The 24,817-nt window shown below is 46.9% G+C and overlaps 2 protein-coding genes across 5 annotated transcripts; one reads left to right on the plus strand and one right to left on the minus strand.

The window, feature by feature from the left end:
- CIZ1 (CDKN1A interacting zinc finger protein 1) lies at nt 1-18,903 on the plus strand. Of its 4 annotated transcripts, none has more exons than XM_059486253.1 (17): nt 1-39; nt 335-465; nt 2,337-2,452; nt 4,921-5,087; nt 6,068-6,203; nt 7,128-7,188; nt 9,976-10,055; nt 10,409-10,488; nt 11,427-11,609; nt 11,928-12,058; nt 12,473-12,557; nt 13,130-13,243; nt 13,573-13,752; nt 14,339-14,408; nt 15,503-15,624; nt 18,275-18,485; nt 18,570-18,903. In XM_059486253.1, the coding sequence occupies exons 2-17, from the start codon at nt 362-364 to the stop codon at nt 18,860-18,862; spliced, it is 2,133 nt and encodes a 710-aa protein (XP_059342236.1). In that variant the 5' UTR covers nt 1-39; nt 335-361; the 3' UTR covers nt 18,863-18,903. The 4 variants fall into 4 exon arrangements, with proteins under 4 accessions (XP_059342236.1, XP_059342237.1, XP_059342234.1 ...); XM_059486254.1 differs by having other exon boundaries at nt 18,275-18,474; nt 18,570-18,830; XM_059486251.1 differs by having other exon boundaries at nt 18,275-18,903.
- On the minus strand, nt 18,893-23,488 carry BBLN (bublin coiled coil protein). The gene is made up of 2 exons (XM_059486255.1): nt 23,361-23,488; nt 18,893-20,473 (listed from the first exon to the last, which is right to left on the minus strand). Exons 1-2 carry the CDS (start codon nt 23,446-23,448, stop codon nt 20,280-20,282), a joined length of 282 nt encoding a protein of 93 aa, XP_059342238.1. The 5' UTR covers nt 23,449-23,488; the 3' UTR covers nt 18,893-20,279.
- Between the last annotated feature and the right edge of the window lie 1,329 nt (nt 23,489-24,817).

Genomic DNA, 24,817 nt, shown 5'->3' on the forward strand with positions numbered 1-24,817 from the left:
GGCGGCGGGCGGGGAGCGGTGATCGCCGCGGGCTGCGCCGTGAGTGTCGGCGGGGCGAGGAGGCGAAGGGACGGGAAGCGGCTGTGGGTCCCGGCGAGGCCCCGCCGCGGGCAGGGGAGGGTGGGAACGGGTTTTGGGAGGTGGGGTTTGGAAACCTCTTCCACAGGCTGCCGCTTGCGATGACCCCGGGGGGAAGGAGGAGGCGGCAGGGGGGGATCGGCTCGGTGAATGAATGGGCGGCAGCGGCGGTGGCTCCTCTGCTCAATGGCTGCTGGGCTGATACGCGCCAGCCCCGCAGCCGGTGCCTCCCTCGCCCTCCCGTATTTTGTCTCAGGCTCGCCTCGTTCGGGGCTCCCCAGACATGTTCAACCAGCAGCAGTTCCAGCAGCAGCTGCTGCAGCTCCAGCACCTCCTCCAGCAGCAGCAACAGCACCATCACCACCCTCCGGCGCAGCAGGGAGGCCGGTAAGCGCCGCTACGCGAGGCCGGGGATCCGGGGCCTGTCCCGGGGGACCGCTCTCCTCCGCCTCCCCGCGCTCCGTCCGTGCTCGCCGCGGCGGGGCCGGTGCGGGGCTGCCCTCGCCTGGCGGGGAAGGCGACAAAGGGAGCCGGGCGGGGGTTGGGGGGCGCGGGCCGCGATCGGGGCCGAGCCCGGTGGCACCGAGGGGGCCGGGGGTGTGGGAGGAAGGGCGGCGGCCCCTGTGGGGTCTTGCCGTGTCCGCTCAGCGCTCCGGGGATCCCTGTCCGCCCTCCGGGGCTGGAGTCCCCGAGAGCCCGGGGATGACCCGGGCAGTCCGTGTGGGAGCGCTGGGTGGGTGGATGCTCCGAGCCCCTCAGGGCGGGCAGGGCAGCCGGGGCTCGGGGAAAACGCCTTTTCCTGCAGAAACGCCGCACTCAGCAGAGCCACCCTCAGCAGACACGAGCACTTTATTGTTTTATTGTTGAACTTAAAGTGTTTATTTATTTGCTTTCTCTGGCTGGGTCTGCTGCTGTGGGTGCGATGATTGAACTTATTTCTGCAATGGCCCCACCTCTAAGGCTGAGCACGGTGGGACAGGGATGGAATGGAGAAAATTGTGTTTTGTTTGTGAAAGGAGAAAGAACATTTGCCAGAAAATAACCACGGTTTTTGTAAAAAATGCAGGATGTGAAACAACTTAAATAGGAGCAGTTGTCCCCGATGAACTGAGATCTGTAGAACCAGCACAAATTCTCCGAAATAATGCATTTATTTGCAGTTACTGTTATCTTTAAAGACTTATTCTTTGCAAATTCAAAGCAATGGGATTTGAATTTAGGAAGAAATTTAATTTGTTATTTAAGGAATTATTATATTACTTTATCCTTATAAGGCATTTGTCTCTGAGGTAAGCGTGGGAAATTTTCTGTTTTACTCGAAATATGAACCTGCAAATCTTTTTACCATTTTTATATATTTTATGCTATAAAAAAAAGCTGCACTTAAAATGCCAGTAAGGGGCTGACTGCTAGATAGCACGGCTGCATCTTACACCTTTAAAAGTATGATTTTTGCAGTATAAATATCTCTGCTCAGAGACTGGAACAATCTAGAGCAGCAAATGTGAAGATGAGCTGCTGTGAATTCTGTTAAAGGGGTTGGGTTTTTTCTGTCAGGGTGGATATTTCGATCCTGTTTGTACCTCTCTTCAGCTCTGTCAGATTCAGCTGTGTCAGCAGCGTGCATAGAGGTGGGCCTGACCTTGCAATCGCCTCAAGAAGTGCCTGCCAGTTTCCTCAGACTTTTCTCTCACGTCTGCTCCACCCTCCTTAGAACTGGAGAGTTCTTCTCCGCTGCTTCTTCCTCCTCGTGTTTTAAATATGAAGGCCGTGCTTTATTTTTCCATCTGGTTCTTGCAGTTAGGGGGCACCATTGACAGTTCTGACCTGTCTGGCTCCGTGTGGGAGGTGTTGATTTTGGGAAAACGAGCTCTAAGCTACTGCAAAAACTCCCTGTTTTTTAGAACTTTTTTGTTGTCGTGTTAAATGTAGCTGCTGATCTAGATCACTCATTTCTCCTGATGGGTGCTGCATAATTCTGTAGAACCGCAGTCAGCTCCTGGGCTTTTTTTATGCTGCTTGGGAGGCTCTATGTGGGCTTGGTGCTAAGGAGTTGTCTCTGACCTCAAATTCTTTGATAGACAATCTGTCAGCTTTGGAAATTCCAGGAGAGTGGAGGAAAGAGGATACAGTGCCAGTGCATGGTGTCTTTTCATGCGTGTATATCAGCCTTTCAGCTGTTTGCCCCTCTGTTTTATGCCTGGAATGGAAGGGTACAGTTTTTATTGGGTTCTCATGATTGATGCCTTCTTTTCCAGGGGTTTGCCGCCGCCGCAGCAGCAACAGATGCTGAGCTTACGGGCAACAAATCAGCCATCGCTGCTCAGTGCCAATCCTATGCTTCAGCGGGCCTTACTCATGCAGCAGATGCAAGGTACTGTCGTTATGGGAAACGCTTACTTACTGGAGTTATTTAATCATCCTCTTGGACTGAAACCATACCATGGCTATTTCCTGCTGAACCAGTGCAGTTCTTGTGCTTGGCAGTTCTGTTTGTTGTCTTCTTTTTTTTTTTTTCTTCCATCTTCTCTTTAAATTAGTCCCTAGTCCTCAGAACAGAGGCTCTTCAGTTGTTGAAAATCACGTGTGCCCAGCTGTTCACAACTGGGAATAGCACTAGGAGGTATCAGGTTAGATACTGAATACATTCCTTCCCTTTTAGGCGTGATGGAGCAAGTATTTTTTCATCAATATATTTAGATCAGATACTGAGATTTTGATTGTTTGTCTTTCTTGGTTACAAGGTTAAGACCATTTATTTAATTATCTGTTATGTACACACTAACCTTGTTTGCAGTAGATTATTTTCTTTGTCCAAAGTTGGTGCAGTACAAACAAATACAGTATATTAAGGTAGAAGATGGTTTGGGTGTCAATTGTATTGTGAATTTTTGTTTCCCTGAAATGACTATAATTTCTATGGTGGGCAATATCTGTCTTTCCATTATTGTGTTTCCACAAGTGGATTTTCCTTTTTTTTTTTTTTTTTTGTATTTTCAAAACAAATTATGAAGCTGCTTTAATAATAGAATTACTAATGTAAAGATAATAGGAATAAAGATATGTTTTTATTTTTTGCTCATGTCTTAACCTGACAGTTCTTTTCAACACAGAAAATCAGTACCTGAGATAGTTTTCAAGTGCCTAGTCTAGATTAATGCCTGCAATTTCTACCTTGCCTGTGAATCATGTCCAGATGTGAAGACAAAAGATTTATTCTGCGTGTCGTTAACTCTCCTTTTGTTCTCTCTTGCCCATTTAATGAGAGGGCTCTCTAGTGACTCCAGTGGCTCTCCACAGATCTCTCTCAGGTTGAAGGGAAAGTGACAGTGAGAGAGGACCAGCCATGCTCTGATGATTGGTGTACATGTATCAGGAAAAATTGTGACTCCAGCCTTCAGTCAGTCATGCTCCTTCTAGATATGTTTGCAGCTGACGTTTTTCCCTGAATCTTTTATTGAGGAGTTGTATTTAAATAGTGTGCCAAGCCCTTGGGGCTAATTAGATAGAGCAGGATAAGATATGTTAATGAGCACTTTACATGCACTTTATCTTAGTGTTGCTCCTCTTTACCTCTCCATGGAGTTGTGACTTCTGTTAGTCACCTACCTCAGGTAGCCACAGGTAACAAGGAATATGATTGCCAGTGTCCATGTGGCCCTTTTTAGGGATATGAATTTTTTGGCCATTCAGGTTTGGGTTACATGTAAGAATATCTGATGCTGTGCCATTTCTGTCCCTGGGAAGCATCAGCATAAATAATTCATTGGCTGTGTGTGGCTTCAGCAGTGGGAATAGGAAAAGATAAATACTTCAAATTGAAACAGATGTGTGGTTCTTTAATGTTGTCAAACTGAGAGCAGAAGATGATTTCTTCTGTTAGATTTTATTTTTTTTTTAATATAGCTATGCCCTTTTACAGTAAGGGATTATATATGGGAAGTAATAATAGATTAGATTGCTTTTGAAGACAAACATAGGGAGTACTTCCTATTGTGTTGCTGGCTTTTAGGAGTGTAGCTTGGGTTTTCAGGTGTTGGGTGCCTGTTTCCAAACTTTGCTGCCCTGTTTTGACAGCTGCTAAAAGGCTGGAGTGTGCACTAATTCAAGTGAGAGAGAAAAAATGGCAATTTAAGTCCAGGTTCCCTGAATGATGGATGGTTTCTGAGGGTACAGCTGAGGCATCCAGGCCCCTCCATTCCCTCACACCTGAAATGGGAGTGACAAGGACTGTCTTCAGAAGAAATTTTTGACACTTGGTTAATAGTCTGTGGATGCTGAACTGTTCAGAAAGCAGAGCATTATAATTGGAAATGGCAGAGTCTCAAGTGTCAGAGTTGAGGTTGACATGTTGAGCTTGCATGACAACCAGGTGGCAGAGAGGACTGTGGGATTTTTTTTTTTTAAGTTTGGTGTTGTTTTAAATGAAATGCTTTTACTGGCTTGTTTTAAAGAGCTTCAAGCTATGGTGTGGGCAGTCAGCTGCACAAATGTGGGGTGAATTTTCCTTTTTTACAGAGAATTTTTGTAAAACAAGACCTTGTTTGTTGCAAACACGAGTGCTAATGTGCTCAGATCAAATAATTGCTCTAATGATCTTTGCCTGGAGTGGCAATTATAATTAAATAGCCTGATCCATAGTAATGGTTGCTATCACATCAAATCATTCTGTGTGCTGAGGAGGGTAGAGCACAGAGCACCTCTGCAGTGCCCAGTAAAGGACAGGGTCATGTGGAGAGGAGCCCTTCCCCTCCCCTTCCCCACCTGCTGCTTGTTCAGGTGGAAGATTTTCTCTCTCTTTGCACAGCACAGGGTGGTGAAACACTGTGTTTGCATTTATAGGAAACCTGCGTGGATTTAACATGACAGCGCCAGCACTGCAGCAGTTCTTCCCTCAGGCTACAAGACATTCCCTCCTGGGACCGCCACCTGTTGGGGTCTCCTTGAAGCCGACTCGGCTGGGCTTCCCCAGCCTCCCATTCCAGCGGCAGAACCGGACCTTCCGCAAGGTGGGGCTGTGCGTTCCAGCTGCTGGGGAGCTTTGTGCTCCTGTTACACTTGCAGTTGTTGTGTGTAGTAGGCGGAGTGCAAAAGAGAAGGGAGAGAGCCTTACAAAGAAAATAATGTTTTGCACCATGCTGCTGACACAGAAATGCAGAAATCATTCCATCCCAAAGGCTTTTGTGGTCCATATTTACACTTACAATGCAAAGGTTTCTTGTCATTACTTGCCCAAGAGAGAGAATTCCCCATGATAGAACTGTTTAAACCTAGGATATAAAAGGAGCCTTTGGAGGTATCACCTTAAAAGTAATTACAACAGAAGAAATCCTGGCTAAGTGCTTTGGTGTTCCATAGCAGTTTGTTATTCCCAGACAAGTTGCTCCTACTATGGACACTCTGCCTCTTTGGGCTGTTTCCCACTTTTTAAGATCAGACTCATATTTTTCCTTGTGGATTTTGTAAAATCTACAGTTCTTGTTTTGTGAAAACCTGTCTCACTTTCCATAATTAAGACCTCTTTTGTATCCTGGAAATGGTTCTTGGGTTGACTGCTACTTGCCTCCTCTTAGATTAGCTTTGGCATATTTCATCCCATTCTGTCAAAAAGATGTGGTGGATAAGGTAAACTCGCACTCTTGGACTGTCCTCCAGAGTCAAAAGAAGGGGAATTATTTTGGACTATCCTTTTCCCTGCCCATGCACCTCTTGCCAGAGTTCCTCTAGCATGATCCTACCCTCTGCAAGCAGCTGAATTTCCTACAGCTGCTGCTTAAGCTCTGGGGACATGTCCTGGCTGCCTGTGGAACTGAAATACCTCGCTCTCTTTGACCATGTAAGCTTGCCTTAGGTGGGGCAGTCCGTTGTGAGCCATCTATTTCTTTCCTTTATCACTGGAATTCTGTTCCTGCCCCACAGTAAAACTCTGGTGCTTTAGGCAGTGTGTGTTAAGGACTAAGAGAAGGCAGTGACTCTCTGCCCATTGCAGGACTTCCAGAGGGTTCCTGACAGGAAGCGGGAACTGGATCCTGGTTCTTCATCTCAGACACAAGGTGATGACAAAATGGAAATTCCAGAGGGAATGCAAGCAGGGGCAGAGCAGAACAATTCCTCACCATCCACAGGTAAGGGGGAGCCTGTAGTGAAACAACTGCTTGCAAATATGATAAACATCTCTTGACTAGTCGTGCAGCAAAAACTGGAGATGATTTTAGGCTTAATCAGCTATGTTTCTCTCTAATTGTAAATACTTAAACTGCTTGTGATAGCCCTCTGCTATATGCTTCATGTACCACTTTTACCTGATTTTTTTTTTTATGAGCCTCCTCCATTTCTCTTGCATGGATGCCTCTCAGAAGTCCCTTATGACACTGAGCTCTGTTTAAGATGGGGAGGGGAAGAAAACCAGTCTGAAATTAAAGCTTTCACATTGCCTTACCCATGCTGAAGTCAACATCTCATGCAGCCAAACACATCAAGCAGAACCAGTAACAATCAGCTAAGAAAAAGATGAGTTGAAAGTCCTGGTGCCCCACTTGTCAAAATAGAAACTCCACTTGTCAAAATAGAAACTGCTGGCACTGAGTATCTTGATGTCACATACAACACAGATGTGGGAATGTCATTTCTGACTGAGGAGTGCACGATTTAAAACTGCAGGCTTTGATGAGGTTGTGACCAGGAAATCTGCAGCAGTGAAAACTGTCTTATTAACTGGTTGCTGTCAGTAGATGTGCCACCTTGGCTTATATTAATGTTCCCATGATCATGGCTCTTGTCACTTAGGTACAGGACTGAGACCCATTTACTAGATACAAACACATATTTCTTTTTATGATCAACACCTCATACAGTGACATTGCAATAAAGCTCAGATATTTGAGGTCGTTATCTAACCTTGTCAGAGCAGCTCATAAATTCAGAATAAGCAAGTATTTAGTATTGTTTGCTCTAACAGAGCCTCATTGGCATTTGCCATTCAGATATGGAACACACCCAAGGTGGCATGGTCTCTTTTGCTAAGGAAGTCTCCTTCTGTGTTCCTGCAGAGCCAAGAACTCCAGCAGAGTCTGTGTTGAACACTGAGCCTGCAGCAAAAAGACTGAAGAGGTATTTATTGAATGGGATATTGATATAGTTACTGAGTTTAGAATTGTCTAATTTTCTTTTCTGATAATTAGGGCTGTATACTCTATTGGCCTGTTGTCTAGCATGTAAGAGGTGTTTCAGATGCTTGTGAACAGCTTGCTTCAGAAAATCTTGTGATGCTTGCTGAGATACTGGGTGTTGTGGGGTCTCTGCTAGGGAGAGAATGAAAAATGAGAGATGCTCCTCCTCTAGATGTGCAACAAAGCTGAATTTGCTCTTGTGTTCTTCTGCTAGGATCCCTGTAAGAAGCATAGAGGTTATTTTCTATTCTGGTGTATTTCTCTTCAGTTTCTTCCCTAAATGTCAAAAAAGAAATGAGCAGAAAGGGAAAGAAAGCCTTGGAATATATTAGGTTACAGTAGGTGTACAGGAGGGTAGTTTATTTTGAGAAATGATAAAGGGAAGGGAATCAATAGTATCCAAGCCTGTATCCATGAGCGTTGAGTTCTGCATCCTTTCTGCAAAGGTTGCCTTGCCAGTATCTCTGTCTGTTGGGTAAAAATAGACAAAGGCAATCCTATTATCCCCCAGGGATGCGCGGCAGGCTGGCCTTGGCAGGCCCATCCCGGCCTCCGAGGGTGCGGCAGGGACAGGCAGGGCTGCATTGCCATCTAGTGGGAAGGCACCTCGCGGAGTTCCCGCTGCCATCTGCACCGGGCTGCTCCTCTCCCAGAGCTGTCACCCTTGGCTGGTGTGGAGGGAGAAGAGGAAGGAGTGAATACAGATTTCTGTAGGCACTGACTTGAGAATTCTCCAGCATATGTTAACGACGATGAGTCAGGACTCCTGGGCCCTCTTACCTTCCCTGACAGGCGTTCGCCGCCTGCTTTTGGACAAGTTTCCTCACCTCGCTGTTTCCCATCTGTAGATTACAGATGAATGGATAGCTTTAGGGGGAATATTCCAGGATTACATTATCAAGGTAATATCCAAACATCAAAGTAAAACATTAGAGAGTGGTAAATATTGTGTGCTCAGGGACTGTCGTGAGTTATGGACTCTGATTAGCAAGAAAGTGAATAAATTCAATTAAAGCTAGGTCGAATACATTTGAGTGCATGCTTTGTTAATCTGTTTGCCAAAGCTAATTTAATTTTAATTACATTAATATTTAGCAGGGTATTAATCAAAGTCCTGTTACATGCACTGAAAACAAGAATCAAGTCTGAGGAATGACAGCTCTCACTGCAGCAAGCCAGCTATTAGGAAAATTCTTTCCTAAGCTGCAGTTAGGGACTGCCAGATTTGATGCATATATTATGGCTGGTATTTACCTAGAATAGATTATTCCTTAGCTTTTTTTTTTTTTTTTTTAATGTTTCTAGTATCTTCCAATGAACAGATGAAGGATCTGTAAAAAAAAATAATTCTGTTCTCAGACTGCCTTTCACAAATGAGAAGGCCATTCCCCCATCTATGTCATAAAATTGTGTTTCATGCTTCATTGTTCCATTTCCCTTTAGCCAGAAATACCAGCCTCCTTCTTCATTTCAGGTTTTTCCCACTTCTGCCTTTGCTCCTATGTACCATCTGTACACCTGGAACAACATCCTCATTCCAGTGCAGAAAGCACTCATGATCTTCAAATCCTCCTTGAACACCCACTTCTAGCATGGCATGACAAGTATCTGTAGAATACCATTTTCTCTTTAAATCATGCTCGTGGTGGCTTTTGCTCCCTTAGATCGCTCCTTAGGTTTGCAGTTCAGGCTGCAAACCCTCGCCCTGAGTGCTGGCACCATCTGTGTGTGGTATCGTCAGCGTTGAGCCTGCTGGCAGCACCTGACAAATAATGTTAATGCCAGTCACTCTTGTTTAATTCGTGTTTGCAGTGCCCAAACTCTGCTGCATATTTATAGGTGTGTAACCCAGTTCCCTTATCACTTATCAATCTGATAAATTATGCGGTGTGCGTGCGCGGCTAACGGGACGCGCTACCTGCGCTATCCTCTGTCCTGCTTGTGCAGAAGGTGCTGCTCCCTCTTGGCACAAGGACACCAGCAGGTGGGAATTTGAGCCGCCCTCAGAGCAGACAGTCAAGTCATGGTGGCAAGTTAGTCCTGACAGAAAAATGGGGGATGGAGAAAGAGACTGCAGAGAACACTGTGTGCCCTCTGGAAGTCAGACATTTATTCTCAGTAGTCCCCTCAGGAGTGCTTTTCTCCTTAGCAGATCACCAAAAGCAAGGCCCTTTTGATTTGCATTTTGTAGAGTTTCACCTCCCCCACAAGTAGAGCTGTAGGGACTCTGAAATGAAACACGACTGGTATGAATAGAACAGGCAGCTGTGGTGAAATCCCTGTAAAGGAACCATGGAGAACTCCTTCAGTGCTAATAGGTCTCTTCTCTCATGTACAGAGCAGCCAGGAGCACTGTCCAGGTGTTGCAATTTCCCTACAGGTCACCAGTCATGACAGGAGAGAGCTCTCAGAGCTCTTACTGAGAATATTTCTTGTATGAACTTAATTCCCTTCAGGCTTCTTGCAGGAGAGGGCAGCTAACCAAAAAATCAGTTGTAGCTTTCTTGTCCAGATTATTGCTGTTTCTGAATCCGTTCTAGAACACCCACTCTACATTATTTTATTTATTTCTGCCAAATTCTTGCCTGAAATACCACTTCCAGTAGCTTATTGATTTGTGTTTAGTGGAGAGTGTGGTAGGTTAGACCCCAGCCTGTGCCTTGGTGTGCCTTTTGAAACTCGTGTCTGTAACATGGCAATTAAGGTACTTTTCTTGATATCCTTGAAGTGGGACTGGCGAGTCTGCATTAGAGGATGCCACAGACAGCAAGAAAGCAGGAGTCTCATGCACCCATGTCCAAGCTGATGGTGAGTTGCTGAACCCTGTGATTTGAACTTTTAGGGCTCTCCTTGGTGGAACAACACCTGTAGGTCCCATGGATCTACAGAAATGTTCTTCCCCCAGTTGTACAGGATGGGGAAAGCAGGATAAAATCTAGGAACCAAATACAAACTATGTCCCCTAATATCTGTTACCTGCCAAAGGCAAATGATTGGATGTTTCTGTCTTAATTATTAAGGAGAAAGGTTTGTGAACTGGCTTATGGCCAACAGTGCTGTGAGAAAAGCTCCCTGACTTCACTCACCTGCTGCTCTGTTTTTCCTGTCATTGCTGTTTTGATTTAAGACTGCTAAAAGGTAAAAGGACTCTCCCTTCTTAGGTACAGACAATGCAAAGGAGTACCCAGCTGAAGATCTCTCCAGAGAGAGGAAATTCTCAGAGGAACCGAAGGCTCCTGAGGTGAGCAGACACCGCTCCATGCAGGGGTGGTGCAGAACATACAACCTCCCCCTCCATCCTGGAGAAGCCCGTTGCCACTGGGAACCAGCTGGCACCCACGTCTGGAGCTCTGTCTCCTGCTGTAAGCTGTTGTCCCTGGCAATAAGGCATAATATGTCTGCAATTAGTGCACAGTCTGCTCTGACTTGCTGCTTTTGTACCTCTGCTGGCCTGTTCCTCACCTACTGCTGCCTGTGGATGGGGCATTCATTAAGATTTTTGTATTCAGCTGGAAAGATGGAAAGGTGAATTGAAAGAGTTACTTAAACTCTATGTGTGGAGGGCCATAGCTAAATACATCTTTCATATTGCTAAAGAGCAAGTGTAAAAAGATTCAGGTGGTGTTAAAAGATTCAACCTGAGAGTCTTTTGCATGAAATATGTGGCCCCCATGCTAGATGTTAAATCAGGACCTCAGACTGTGTAAAGCTGTGAGCAGACAAAGATTTAACCTCAGGTGTGAATCAGACTTGACAGTCTTCCATAATTGGAGACATTTATTGATGTGATCAAATGTATCATCCTGCCCATGTCTGAGTTCCTGACTCTATCAGGTGTTGTGCTGAGTAGGCTTTAGTTTTGCTGTGGAGAAAAAAGAGCTGATTGTGTCCCTTAGCAACAATTGTTTGTGGCTCCAGTCCCCAGAGACTGGATCATACAGTGGCTGCAGAGGTTGCAGAAACAACCATCTGTGCTAATAGGGCTGGTGCTAAGGCACAGGGATTGCTGATTTAGCAGCTTTGGGAGGAGTGTGTATGAGAGTCCTGATCAGCCTCCTGTGGGCTCAAGCTTATGTGCATTTTCCTAAAGGGTAAAGAGCTTGGGTGACATACAAAAAGCAGGTATAATTTTTATTCTACTGAGGAATTGAACTTAATGTTGACTCCTTCTTTTGACAGGTGTTGAGCTCTGGAGGTTCACTGAAAGTGACTATTCAGCAGAGCAGTGAGAGCAGAGCTATCAGTACAACAGCTCTGAAACCAGGGCACTGGGCCTGCGACGTGGGCACAGCTGATCCCAACCCAGAATCCGTCCTTAAATTCTACTGTTACATCTGCAAGACCAATTGCTGCAGTCAGCAGGTAAAAATGCACAGGTCTGACAGGGTGGTCAAGAGATGGGAATTAGAGGGCTGATCTCTTGTTAGCAAGGGCTCATGTTTTAGGAGCAAGGAACATAAGAAATGATGACAAGTATGCAGATAAAATAAACTTCTCCTGAGAGCTGGCAAGCAAGCTGCTAGAGAGGGAATGTGGGCGGATCCACAGGCAGCCATGCTCTTAAGCTTTTATATTTCATTGTTAAACAGCAGTCAAGAGAAAGGAAAGCATAGCTCATACCTATTATTTTCTGTGTTTGGAATACATTTAAAAGGATTTTTCTCCTAACCTCTCTTTCAGAATTTCCAATCCCACATGGCTGGAATTCAGCACCAGCAGCGACTTGGGGAGATTCAGCACATGAGCAATGTTTGTTTTGTTTCCCTACTGCCTATGGTGAAACAACAGAAGGTGCTAGCAGGAAAAGATGGGTAAGTGTTGGTCTGCAGTAGAAAATTGGATCTGAGTGTGGCGCTACATGGGTTCTAAAATTTTTCACTGCATCAGGGTGCCTCTCAGTTTAAGGTAAGGTACAAATCCCCTCTGGTTTCAAGGGCCTTAATCTCCTTCAGGCAACTTTCTATCTTGCTGAAGGATACCAGAGCTGACTTTGACCTGTGTAGTTCTTAATACAGTAGATTAAGTAGGAGACCTGTTTTATCTGGTGCATTTCTGTCAGCACAAGCTAAAGCAACCTGTAAGTCGGTGAGAAGTAGAGAAGATTAATTCGAGCCTGTAAAGATAGGAATTGTGAAGAAAACAATGCCAGGGACTGATTGCTACCTTCAGTATTCCATGGAGAATGAAAAAGGTGTGACTTCCAGCTCTATCTGTTGTCACTTCAGAGAGACCCAGCAGCGGTGGTGTAACACCTGCCAGGTGCATTTCACAGGGGACCTCATCAAACATCGCAGGACCCAGGAACACAAGGTAACAGCCATAGCATGGACTTCATTCTGCACTGACCTTTTGTCTGGGGATTAAATGGAAGTGTGTAGCACCTCCTGCTCCCCAAGCAGCAAAGGAGAAGTGACTGAAGTGGAGGGGTGCACAGTAAGTTCTGCCAGTAACTCTCTCCACAAGGGCACTGCAGTGCTACCCCCTGCCTCTGGCATTGTTGGAGCTTCCAGTTGTCATGATGTGTCAGTATGGTTGACTTTTATTAAGGAATATGGCTTAGCATACTCACCTAATCAATTGAATGGAGGAGTTGGTGGGCAGCCTCTTTAAGCTAAACTTCAGGCAGGCCAGCATATTTGTTGACTTTTAGGGAAGAAGGGACAGAACACATATTTTAAGACATGCTTATTTTGGTCTGCATGTTTTTCATCTTTTTGGCAGATAAGAGTTAGGGAGCCCTTTCTGCTGAAAAAAATATTTTTCTGTGTGGTCTCCCAGGATGCAGGGCTGACTTTGTTTCAAGATTCATCTGCATTCCTCCAAAGCAGTGCCTTTTGTGAAATGAAATTGTCCCTCTTACAGAATTGTCCCTCTTTCCTTAGCTGGCCAAACGCTCGCTTCGTCCTTTCTGCACTGTCTGCAGCCGCCACTTCAAGACCCCCCGCAAGTTTGTGGAGCATATGAAGTCCCCTGAGCACAAACAGAAAGCCAAAGAGGTAATACTGCCTGCATGGAGAGCTGTGCAGGTCTGGAGGCAGCTACACTGTAGAGCAGAATAACTTTCTGCTTTCCTGACTACTGGGGGGCTGAAAGGAAGATATGCACTTCTTCCAACCCTGTTTTAATTTTCATCTTTTGCTGAACTTCAGTTGTTAGTTGTTGTGTGAAAAAGGGAGGTGTTGGATGTGTCTAGAAGTAATAGATCTTTATGTCCCTCTTTCAGTCCCTTCTGCTCATCACATACAATCTGTCCTGAGTCTGAGCTCTTCCTTGGTTAAATGGTGAGTGCAAAGTTGATCTGATCTTTCTTTTCTGTCCCTTACAGGTTAGGCTAGGAGAGAAGGAACTGGGGAGCCCAGAAGATTCAGAGGAGTTGATCACTGTGGATGCTGTTGGCTGTTTTGAAGATGATGATGAGGAAGAGGAGGAGGAGGAGGGAGGAGCTGGTGAGGAGGAAGACCATGATGTAGTGCTGATGGAGAATGAGGATTCTGCTGCCAAACAGGTATGCTATGCAACAGGAGAAGGAATGACCTATCTGAGAATCTGCTGTGGGATCCTATGACTTAAGCTGGTTGAGCTCAGGCTTTCAAGAGTCTGCTCAGTCTTGCACAGCAGGAGGGTGGGACTGGAGCGTTCTTCAAGGGCACAGGGATGTGGAAGAGAATCAGGCACCATGTGTGGGATACATTCAGGTGTTTCTGCTGGGCTGTACAGCTTCTGCTGTCTTCAGATATTAACCTTGCTGAGGAGCACAAAGCAGTATTGACATAGTCTCTTTGAACAGCCCAGCAGTAGCTGGGTCTGATAGCAAATGTGTAGAGGTTTATCTTGACATTCCCAATAGAGAGCAGTTACCAAGAAGGAGGTACATGGCTAAGCTCCTTCAAGCTTGAAGTGCAAGGAGTGATTTTAGCCCTTGTCATGAAGTGGTCTGCTGACATTGGGGTTTGCATCTGCCCCTGATCGAAGGCTGTAACTCTGTCACTGGTATATAAATTTTCTGTTTTGCTCCCAAGCTTACCAGAAAAATGCAAGAGCCTGGCAATTGCCATAGATACAGTAGGCACTAATGTTCTTTCGGTTTCCAGACTGGGCTGAAGGAAGTGTCTTTGGAGGATTACGAAGGAAGTGAGAAGTATTGTCCAGACACAGCCTATGGTAAGCAAGCAGAGTTAAGCACAAAGGGCCACAGAGCCTTCTCTGGCCACATGCTGTATTTGTAGGAGAGGATGGTCTCTACCTACTGTTATAATGACTTCTTGGGCCATGGTGCTCCAGCATCTGCATTGGACTGGTGCAGGTCACTGCTGCCTGGAGAAGAACCTCTCCTGAAAGCAGGATGTTTCTTTATTACTGTGTGATAAAACATGAGGATGTGATTGATGTTTGTCAACTGCCTTTTGCTTTGAAGAAGGATGAGAGCCAGATACATTTCTAAGGTAGGACACGGCAGGGCAGGAGTACTGAAGAAAGTAGGTAGCAAATGAGGGATGCTCTGGAAAGATGGAGTCGGAAAGCATATTGATTGGAATGCTTTCCAACACAAATGCAGCTTGCAGAGAGATACTGAGTATCACTGACAGTATCAAACTCTCTGCTAGACCCAAACTGTGCATGTTTCCTCCGCTTCAGAACCCCCACGCTGTACCGAGCAGTTCCGAGCAGTTCCTCAGCCGTGCTGCTGGCCTGGTGGGCAGTGGCTCCTCCAGATGGCCCTGTCTGGTCCCCACCCTGTAAGCAACTGACTTCAAACCCCCTAAGGGCCACTGGTGTTTGAGGAGGGCAGCTCTGCAGAGGCTGTTTTGTGCCCAAGGAGAGCTCTGTTTACACGGATCTTCCATATCACTGTAACCTTCCACTATCGTGTGGCAGATGGAATAATGATTCATGCTGTGAATGTTCTCTGCGTGTTCCTCTTGCGCGCCTGCTGTCTTCTGCTTGGTTTGATCCCATTACATTAGATCACATGTTCTCTGTAGTTTTCCATTGTATTCTTTTCTCCCTTTTTCTCCCCTTAACGCTCTGTGTAGTTTCTTTGCTCTGGCAGCCAGATTTCTCTCTGAATATCAACCACAGCCATTCCATGGTAAGACGAGATATTCAGCAAGTCATCTTGCAAATCCCTGATTAACAGAAGCAAAGCTTTCCACCTCTCCTCCTTTACTCCCATCCCCCTTCTCTTTTAACATGCTTTCATTATTTGAGTTCCATTCAATGTGATCTGTGATTTCACTTCCCCTCCCGTTTCGCAGGCCTGGATTTTCTGGTCCCCGTCGCAGGTTACCTCTGCAGGCTGTGTCACAAATTCTACCATAGCGACTCCGCTGCCCGGCTCGCACACTGCAAGTCCCTGATGCATTTTGAGAACTTTCAGGTTAGACCCTTTGGCGATTGCATGGCCTGGCATTTGTTTCCCCCGTGCGTGTCTCTCCAGTGAATCCACCACGTTAGCTGTCTTGTCTCCAGCTCATTTCCATCATCCTTGGTGTCCATTATGCTGTAGCTTTCTCCTGGTGTGCTCTGTCTTTGTCTCCCTTGGCCCTTGTAGATCTAAAACCAGTTAAGTCCTGCTTCCCAGCTACTGCTGCTGTCATCTTTTTGCCTGTTTCTGGCTGGGAATCTTCCTCAGAGTGTCCGCTCTGTTTGCTGAACCTGTGGAGTCTGTCATTTAGCCTAGGCCTCTTCTCTGTTAGATTACAGGTTGGTCAAGGTGGGATTGAGCAGGAGAGAGAGGCTGTTCCTTGTAAAGAAAGCTGGTGCATATGCATCTCCAGGTGTGATACTGCAAGAACAGCTCCTTTAGCCAAAAGCGTGGGTGTGATTCATCCAGGAAGAGGCCTGGTAAAATCAGATACCTTAGAAATCTGAAAATTTAACATTACAGACTCTATGTGATAGAATCTGCAAGCTGGTGAGAGTCCATTTGTCCCCAGGGTCAGCCTGCAAGAGGAAGTCTGTCTGTCTGTCTCTCTCTGTCTGCTGCCCTTTCCTAGAAACTCCTTAGCACAAAGCTCTGCAAACTGATGCTGTTCCTTTGCTTTTCTGGCTCCACCTAAAGAAGCCATATTGCCCCTCGCTGCTTTTGTATCTAAAGCTTTTCCTACTGGGCTGGCCTGGAATCTGCCTCCATTGTTCTGTCCTTGTTGACTTGCCAGGGGGTAAGGGGCCTGGATTAGTACTTTTAGAGGGTACACAAGACTTGCACTGTTTCTGCCCTGTCCCATGACCACTGCCTGAGCCCTCCTGTATGGGAGAGCTCAATTCCCTGTCCTTGGCAAGGAGGGAGGCTCCCACATCGACTTGGTCCTCTGCCTGCACCCACAAAAACTGCTGTGCTTCCCTACTACCTTTTAAATAGTGGTTAAAAAAAAAAAAACCCAAACACACATACATACACCCCTAACCCCCAAAACTTCATGGTTTTCTTCTAGTCTTCAGCCAGAAGAAACTATTCCCAGTCAGCCATCACTGCCTCCAGGAAGGGGTGGCGTGCTTTAGAATTCTGCCAGACTCAGAGCAGTGGATTTGGAATGGGAGGAGACCACAGCTGTTCCTTCATGGTTGCTCATCCTCTCCCACTCCTGCAGCTAGTCATCTCAGGAATGAAGGAATTGGACTTGCTGTTTTCTGGGCTTGTTTTAGATCAGGATAGAGTGAAACTGCAGCAGCAACCACTTATGTCACTCTTTTGGCCCACTTAGAGCTGAAATCAGATGCTCTTCAAATGCATGCCAGAATGACCTGGGGAGTTCATGAGAAGAGTCCAGACTTACATGTCTGCAGGCAGATAACTATTATTCTTGGCTGCCTGGGTGCCTTGGGGTTGTCACAGTCTGAGTTAAATCACTGCCAGTTGCTGGGGTATTCTCAGCAGAGGTTTTCAAAGCAGAGAATTGTGTGCTGTTGAGACAATTTACAGCATCAATCTGGACACCAGTTTGCATGCCTGGACCTGCTTAGGTTTGGGTACAGTATGGCTCAACTGATCCAATTCCAGTGTGATATGATATTCTTCATATCCCTCTGTGAGGACAGAGGAGGAACAAGCCTGCAGTGATAAACTGAATTACAATGTAAAGCTGCCTGTCAGATGTGCTGAAATTCCACATTGCAGACTGGTGAAAGGCATTGTGCTCGAAATTGTTTCCTTAAATTGTCAGGTATAATGCTAGTGCCAGTTCAAGGAACCCTTTAGCAGGCAGCTGAAAGGGAATTGATTATGAAGGGAACTGCTGTGGGAAAGAGTGAACTTCAGTTTGTTCCTTTAGGTCACGTCTCTCTGGGCATTGAAGACTGGGTTCCTGCTATGTGTTAGCTAGCTACAGTGAGTTGTTTTCCTGAAATCCCGTCTAGAACATGCATAGTAGACATTTTAATCTCTTTACAGACCTCTACTGGTTCATCATGATAGTGAGTGCAAATGAGTCCTTTTATTGATGATATGCTTACCTTTACTCTGTGGAAAACCCCAGTGACTTGTAATGAGATATAATGGATATGATATCGTAGCCTTCCTGTCAACAGTTCCACTGACTGTGCAGATTATATCAACAGAGTGAAGAAATACAAAGCTTTCAGCTTAAGCCTTGCTTTGGCTGATAAACATTAAATCACAGCAGTAGCTGAGGGCTGTGCAGAGCCTCACATATCCAGGGTGTGTGTCCTGGCAGTAGCTGAAGCAGGAGCTGTCACTTGCACTGTTACATCTACAGAGTCCTGAGTCTGACTGACATTAACAGTTGCCAGATTGTGATTTCTGTCTCGGGAACCACAGGTCTGCCATGCACTCGCTCAGCATTAAGTAATGCGAGAGGGACTTCAGTTTTTAATAAACTTTTCCTCACAGGAGCTGACCCTTCTCTGTTGAGAGCCTCAGCAGCCAGGCCAGGAGCTGCTGAGATCACTTGTGCCCCTGCCACTCACCACTGTTTTTGTACAGGTGTTCCTGGACCAGCTGCTGCTTTGCTGCAGTGACAGGAGCTGAGCTGGGCTTCTCTCTCACGTTGGTTTGTTTGTATTTGCAGAGATACAAGGCAGCAAGGCATCGTGCCACAACTGCCTACCCCGAGGCTCCTTTGCATTCCCAGGGCTCCAGCTCCCAATTGCTGGATGATCCAAAACAGCCTCTTGCTACAACAGCACATACCAGCAAGAAGATGAATGATGATCATGGGATAGATAAGGAGGGCACAGAGCTGTCAGCCCTGCAAGAACAAACTTCAAGGTCTCTGGAGGGTAAGGGTGAGCTGGCCACCTCTAGGCCAGAGGGCAAGAGCCTGGCCAGTGTGACTGATGATGTGTGTGGTATCATGGTTGTAGAAGAAGAAAGTCTACAGGACAAGTCCACTGCCACTAGTGCCGACTGCCTGTTCTCTGAGGAGAGCCACACCATAGGGGAGCCCCTGGGACGTGAGGAAGAAGCCAACACAGCCAGGCAGAGGGCAGGCACAGACGACCACCAGGATCCAGGGAGTGGAGGAGGCTTAGGACAGAAGGAGGCAGCAGATGCAGGCCAGGAGGCAGCAGCAGAGCCTTCCTCCCTTGCCAAAGGTGAGACAGGCGGTCTCACCTCTGCTGGGTGCAGACGCTCTTCCAGGCGCAAACCCAGATAGAGTGGCCTTAAAGGAGAGCCCTTTACAATATGATATTTGCTGGAAATGTTTATTTTCTGAGTCTTTTAATAGAGCAAAACCTTCAACTTTACTGCTGTTTTTATTTTAAGAATAAATAAGCCTGGCTTTAGCGTGTCTAATACAGGATAGTGTTGCTTATTACTTGTACAGTTGGGATACAGCAGTTATGTGGAAAGACTGAGGCTTGGATTGTTGAACCTGAAAGAAGATGGTAATGGGATTTCCATAGGGGACAAACTTCACAGAGTGATGGATGCAGATTTAAGAATTCTTTGTAGTTCCTCTCATTTCCTTTCCAGAGAAAATGTTTATCTCTTGAGAGACTCTGCTGAATTCTGCTTCTCAGAACACTTTCCTTTCTAAGATACACACTGTTGGACAAGCAGTCTTGGACAAGTCCTAAGCTAGGCAAAAACATGCACCTTGGTCCTTTGTTAATACCACAAGGCTTAATCCAATCTGTTCTCATAGTGGAGACTCTCAGGAACAAAGTTTGTTTCAAACTGATTTTAATAAAGCAGATTTCTTTTAAATAACCTCTTTTAACTTTCCAAAAAACTCCTTTAACACTACATAAGTAGAACAGTAAGACTTGCTTCAAAAGTGCTGGCTCTAGGACATACTGACAGGATCACAAAGTACAGAGCAGACCTCTCGTGCCTTGTCAGAATGTGCAGGGAGGGTTCTACTCTCTGTTGCTGATGCTGTGGTGGGGGCTCACCAGGCTGCTCTGCCTCTCCCCACACCTTGGTCCTTAATGGCAGCTGAAGGAGTGGGGCAGCTCCCAGTTACAATGGTCAGAAGCATCACTCTGGTAGCTTGTCTTATCTGCTTGGAATGGAGTGGAAGTGTCCAGTGATCTGGAACCATGTGCCAGTATTTCATATATCACAGTTAATGTGACTAAGGGAGAAGAAGCTTCAAGGCAGCAGCTGGCCTAGGCCCTCTTTCTCCAGGGCTGTCACCAGAGTTACTTAGGGACAAGCCTGGAGTCAGAACAGCCCCTGCCAAAGGGGGTAAAGCCATAATACTCCTTGTTGGATTTAAGGAAAAGAGAGCAGAGATAATTTTTCCACTTTGTGAAGAGGGCCTGCCTGCAAACTACCTGCATGGGCTCAGGTTTCCTACAACCAGCTTTAACCAAGTGTGAGTGCCAGGCTTATGTTGGGGAGCAGAAAGAACCAGCTCTCCTACAGCCACCCTTGTGCTTCTGCACCTGTCTCACAGCTAAAGGAAAACAGAACATGGAGATGAATGGCAGGATACAAACACAGAAAGGAACAAGTAACAGAAATGAGGCACCTCTGCTATTCAAGTTTTACATTAAATTGGTGACCAGTAACTGTCCCTTAGCAACAGCAGCTGAGAGTGTGTCAGTGTGTCAGCTGGTCAGACTCTAGGCAGGAGGCTGGGAGCCCTGCACATCAGCTCCTGTGTTCAGCTGCTTGCTCTGCTGCTGGAACTCCAGCCGGGTCTGGCGGTTGGACTCCAGCAGTTCCTTCAAGCAGATGTGGAGGTGATCGTTCTTCTCCTCCAGGTGATCCAAGCAGGAGTTGATCTGGTCCAGCATGGAGTTTATTGCTGCATATTCTAAAAGCAAGGGAAATGAGAGACTGAACAATGTAAGTACAAAGTCACTGCAGTCACAGCAGGCAGCGAGGGCTCTGGCAGAACATGCCCACAGCATTCTGGCTGTGCCTTATTTGCCCCTGGCTGGGTGAACTAAAATGCAACTGAATCCTGCATGTGCTCTGTTCTCTGATCAAACTAGGCCAATGGGAAGTTGAAACACTGGTAACATGATCTAAGGCAAGGTACCTGGGCAGTCCAAAGCCATTGTGGGCACATCTCAGATCTCACACACAAACAGCCAGCCACAGGCTGAGTGCTGACTGCAACAGTACCAGGTAAACCCCAAAGACAAGTCAGCCTTTTTAGCTGCCTTTGGAATCACCTTTCCTGCTAGTACAGGCACTTTGTCAGCATGTTGTAGGGTTTGTTTTCTGTGAACTGTGTAAGGTTTCCAAGCTGGGATGTGCTTCACTCAGGCCTGGCTGGAGTCAGGCTGGCACAGCAGTGCAGCCATCGTGGCTGTGGCAGGAGCAGGGGATAAGCCCCAAAGGTGCTGATAGTGGCACCATTATTTCCACAGGAAGGTAAGTGTTGGGCACTGAGTTCAGCCACAGGATTTCCATGCTCTATTAAGGCTTTGGGTACTTCAGATTAAACCTAGACTCACTGCAGACAATCCTGGCAGTTGGTTCTCTAGGTACAGTTTCTTATACACAGCATTGTTTCAAGTGCAGCAGTGTGCCTCAATACAATGGCATTTCACAGTGGTGTGTTTTAGCTCTGTTACCCAGCTGAAGAGTGCTGTGCTTCTGCAACTCTTGCTTTTGGATTGCTCCAAGCAATATTCACACAGTCCTGAAGAACAACAAAAACCCAAACTGAAAAAACAGACAAAATAAACTGCAGAGGTTATTCAGGACCCCTGGGGGGGCTGCAGGGACCTCCCCCAGATGGAGCCAGTGCCACGTTCCTTTCTGAAGGCACACAGCTGGGTGAGTGCAGGGAGGCAGAGGTGGAGCTGTGACCTGTGGGCTGATGTTTGTGAGGATCAGGGGCTGCAGGACAGGGAAGGATGCCTGTGTGGGTGGGACAAGCCCAACCTCATGGGCTGGGGCTGGCTCCTCTCCACTCCTCTGAGCCCAGTGTGATACAGTGCCTGGAACGCTGGGCTGAGCTGAACAACGTGGGGAGAGGAGGGAGGATGAGGATGTGCTCTGGGCACCCTAGGAGGGTCAGGCTGTGCTGAAATCCCCTAGACCAGCTCTGCCCTTCTCAGCTGCCCCTTTGCCAGGTCCAGGCACTGCCATTTCCAGCAGCTTTAAAAGAACTGTGAATATTTAAACATTGAAGTCATTTGCATTATTAATAGCTAAGAAGTTTCATTATAAAAAAATAATTATCCTCCTTTTCTTATAACCTTATAACTTTGGAGCTGTTCAGAGTGTTGCAGCCTTTAATTCTTTGGAGAATTGTGTAATGTTGCATTTGAGCTCATTAATAAAAGTTTGGCCTTGTAGGTATGCATAGAGGTGGCACTATGAGCAATAGCACTGATGATGTTCTTGCATTTAAAAATCAATCCTACAAACACATGCTTTCCAAAAAGGTGGCAGGTACCAATATTTTTCAAACTATCAGCATTTTTCAAGGTATGTGAATTACAGCTTTTCAATTTGGTGCACCATATTCCAGTGAAGGGACATTCATCAGTTAGACAAGAAGTTTGTAATCACAACGGAAGCTTAATTTTCTCCTTAATTTTCTCCATGCCTAAAACTGAAATGAAGATTATATAATTTCTTCAGCTTTGGGAAATAAAAAAAAAATTACCCATTTAAAAATAAGTTGTAAAAACCTTTAATTGTTTTCTGTTAGTTGCAATCTTGGTGGATTTTTGTGGAAATATAACCATATCCCTGTTGGAACCACTGAGCTGGAGCATGGCAATTGTATTAACTCCTCTACATTCTTACAAGCATAGTTGACAAAAATCAGGTTTCCTACTTGAGGTGAAGGGAGAGATCCACAGCCTCAGCCCCACTAGACCAGGAAATAGCAGCAGCTCTTTAAGACCAGCACACAAAGCCCAGTTAATTATGATGTAGATCCAATTTAGTGACTTTCTCCATCACATCCAATGTGTCTCTTAGCTCTTCAAAAATATGAAATACAAATCACTGTCATGATGCAAAGCAGTGAACACACTTGGGGTGTGATTGTCCTGTCACTGCAGCTACATCCCAGCACAAATCACCTGGGTGGGTCACATCTGGGAGCAGAATGTTTTGGGAAACAGCAGAACCCAGCTCCACCATTTTCAACAAAAGAGTAGCGAAGTGCTTACTCTGAAAGAATTCCAGTTTTGAGTGACCTCTACGTCCACATTACTGCTCTGCTGTCGTCTCACTTTCTCCACGGGCTGGTTCTAACCGGACAGGGCAGTATCAGGACCGGCATACCCAAGGGCAAACCCAGGCACTGCGGAAATGCCCCGAAGTGGAAGTTGCCAAGCTGCATTAAATTCCCTTTCTCTGTGCATGACTACTTCTCCACATCTGCCCACATGATCTGCCCCGTGGTTTCCGAACCTGAACATCCTCTTTCCCCGTACACCAACAAAAGCACAAAATAATTTTTTCACAGAAGAAAATATCCATCCCCGGGCAACACGTAGGAGCTCGGTGCCCCATGGCTGGGTGGGAATCAAACCCTGCAGTCTCCCAGCCCCACTGCCCTGTAGCGGGTGCATCGCTGGCACTGGGCACCGCTCCGGCAGAACATCTGGGCACACCTGAGCACATCCGGGCACACCTGCGCTCTGCCACCCGCAGCCCAGGGCACCGGGCCAGGCCATCCTGCGCCACGGGTTCCCCTCCGAGATGGCGGCCCCGCTCTCCCCACGCACCTTCCTCTTCGAAGGTGTCCCCGCCCTCGTCGCCCTCGTCGCCGGTGCCGCCGCCCAACACGTGCGGGTCTCCGTTGGGCCCCGACATCCCGCCGCGCCCGCCCGCGCCTCGGCGCCGCCCGCACGGCGCGCCCGTGCACGCGCGGGGCCTCCAGCCAATGGGAGGGCAGGGCGCCTTGAGCGTCACGCGGGCCGGCGCTGCGGTGATCTCTGTGGTTAGCGCGGAGGGCGCGGGGCGCAGGCGCGCGGGCGGGCGCGGCGAGCAGCGCCGGGTAGGGGCGGCCCCGGGGGTCAGCGCCACGTTCCCTGTTTCTCGGGGATTGTTCCCAAACGCGTGCCCAGCGCTAGGCTGTGTCCTTGCCCTCCCCAAGTGTTCTCAGGTCCTCACAGACTTCCCCGCTTAGGGGCCGTCATCAGCACTAGGTGCTTCATTCCCAACACAAGTGATGTTCCATATGGATAAATCTTCATTCTGTCCGTGCGGACCATCCCGTCCCGGCTAGGGCTTTGCTGCTCAACTCCCAGCTCCAGCCCTGTCTCCAGCTCTGCTTCATCCACTAAGCGGCTTGAACCAGCCTCAGGTCACCTTCATACTGCTTCCCTAAACCAACAAGCACGATTCACTTTGCCCTTCCCTGTCTTTGGCCTGGTATCAGCCACACCTCAGGCACCTTGAGCAGATCTCATCACTCTGTGGTGTTTTCATCCCTGGGGGAGAAGACACTGGGATGAAAATAACCCACAATTAGAGCATTGGTTCAAGCAGTGCTCCTGAGATCAGGGATTCTGTTATTAACTGCGTATTTGGGACAAAGACAAAAGAAAATGTCATGTCACCATTTATCACTGCAGCCACCCCTCCATTCTGTGAGTAATAACCCTGCTGCACTGCAAAGTCAGGTTCGTGTTGCACCTCAAATAGGGAAATTGAATATAAGTGTAATGAATGGATATAACCCCATGTTAATAAAACAGATGAAGACTTTCAGTGTGGAGATGTGCACTTGCATTGTGAATATGTGCTGGTCAGACTCCACAGCCCCACAGGGCAGAAAACCACAGAATCCCAGAAGGGGTCAGGCTGGAAGGGATCACAGTGGATCATCTGGTTTTACCTTCCTGCTCAAGCAGGGTCACCCCAGCACACACTGCACAGGATTGTGTCCAGACAGTTCTGGAATATCCCCAGTGAGGAAGACTCCACACCCTCTCTGGGCAACCTGTTCAGGGCTCGGTCACTGTTCAGGAAAGAAGTTTTTCCTCATGCTCAGGTGGAACTTTCTGTCCATCCCTTCCTGCCCACTTCTCTTGTTCTATTGCTCGGCACCACGGCCTGGTCCATTCTATGCCCCCTCTCTGCAGATATTGATATACATCGATGAAATCCCCTCAGCTGCCTTTTCTCGCGGCTGAACATGCCCAGTTCCCTCACCCTTTTAACTGATTCTTTTACTCTC

The sequence above is a fragment of the Ammospiza nelsoni genome, chromosome 20 (assembly GCF_027579445.1).
Source record: "Ammospiza nelsoni isolate bAmmNel1 chromosome 20, bAmmNel1.pri, whole genome shotgun sequence".
NCBI lineage: Eukaryota > Metazoa > Chordata > Aves > Passeriformes > Passerellidae > Ammospiza > Ammospiza nelsoni.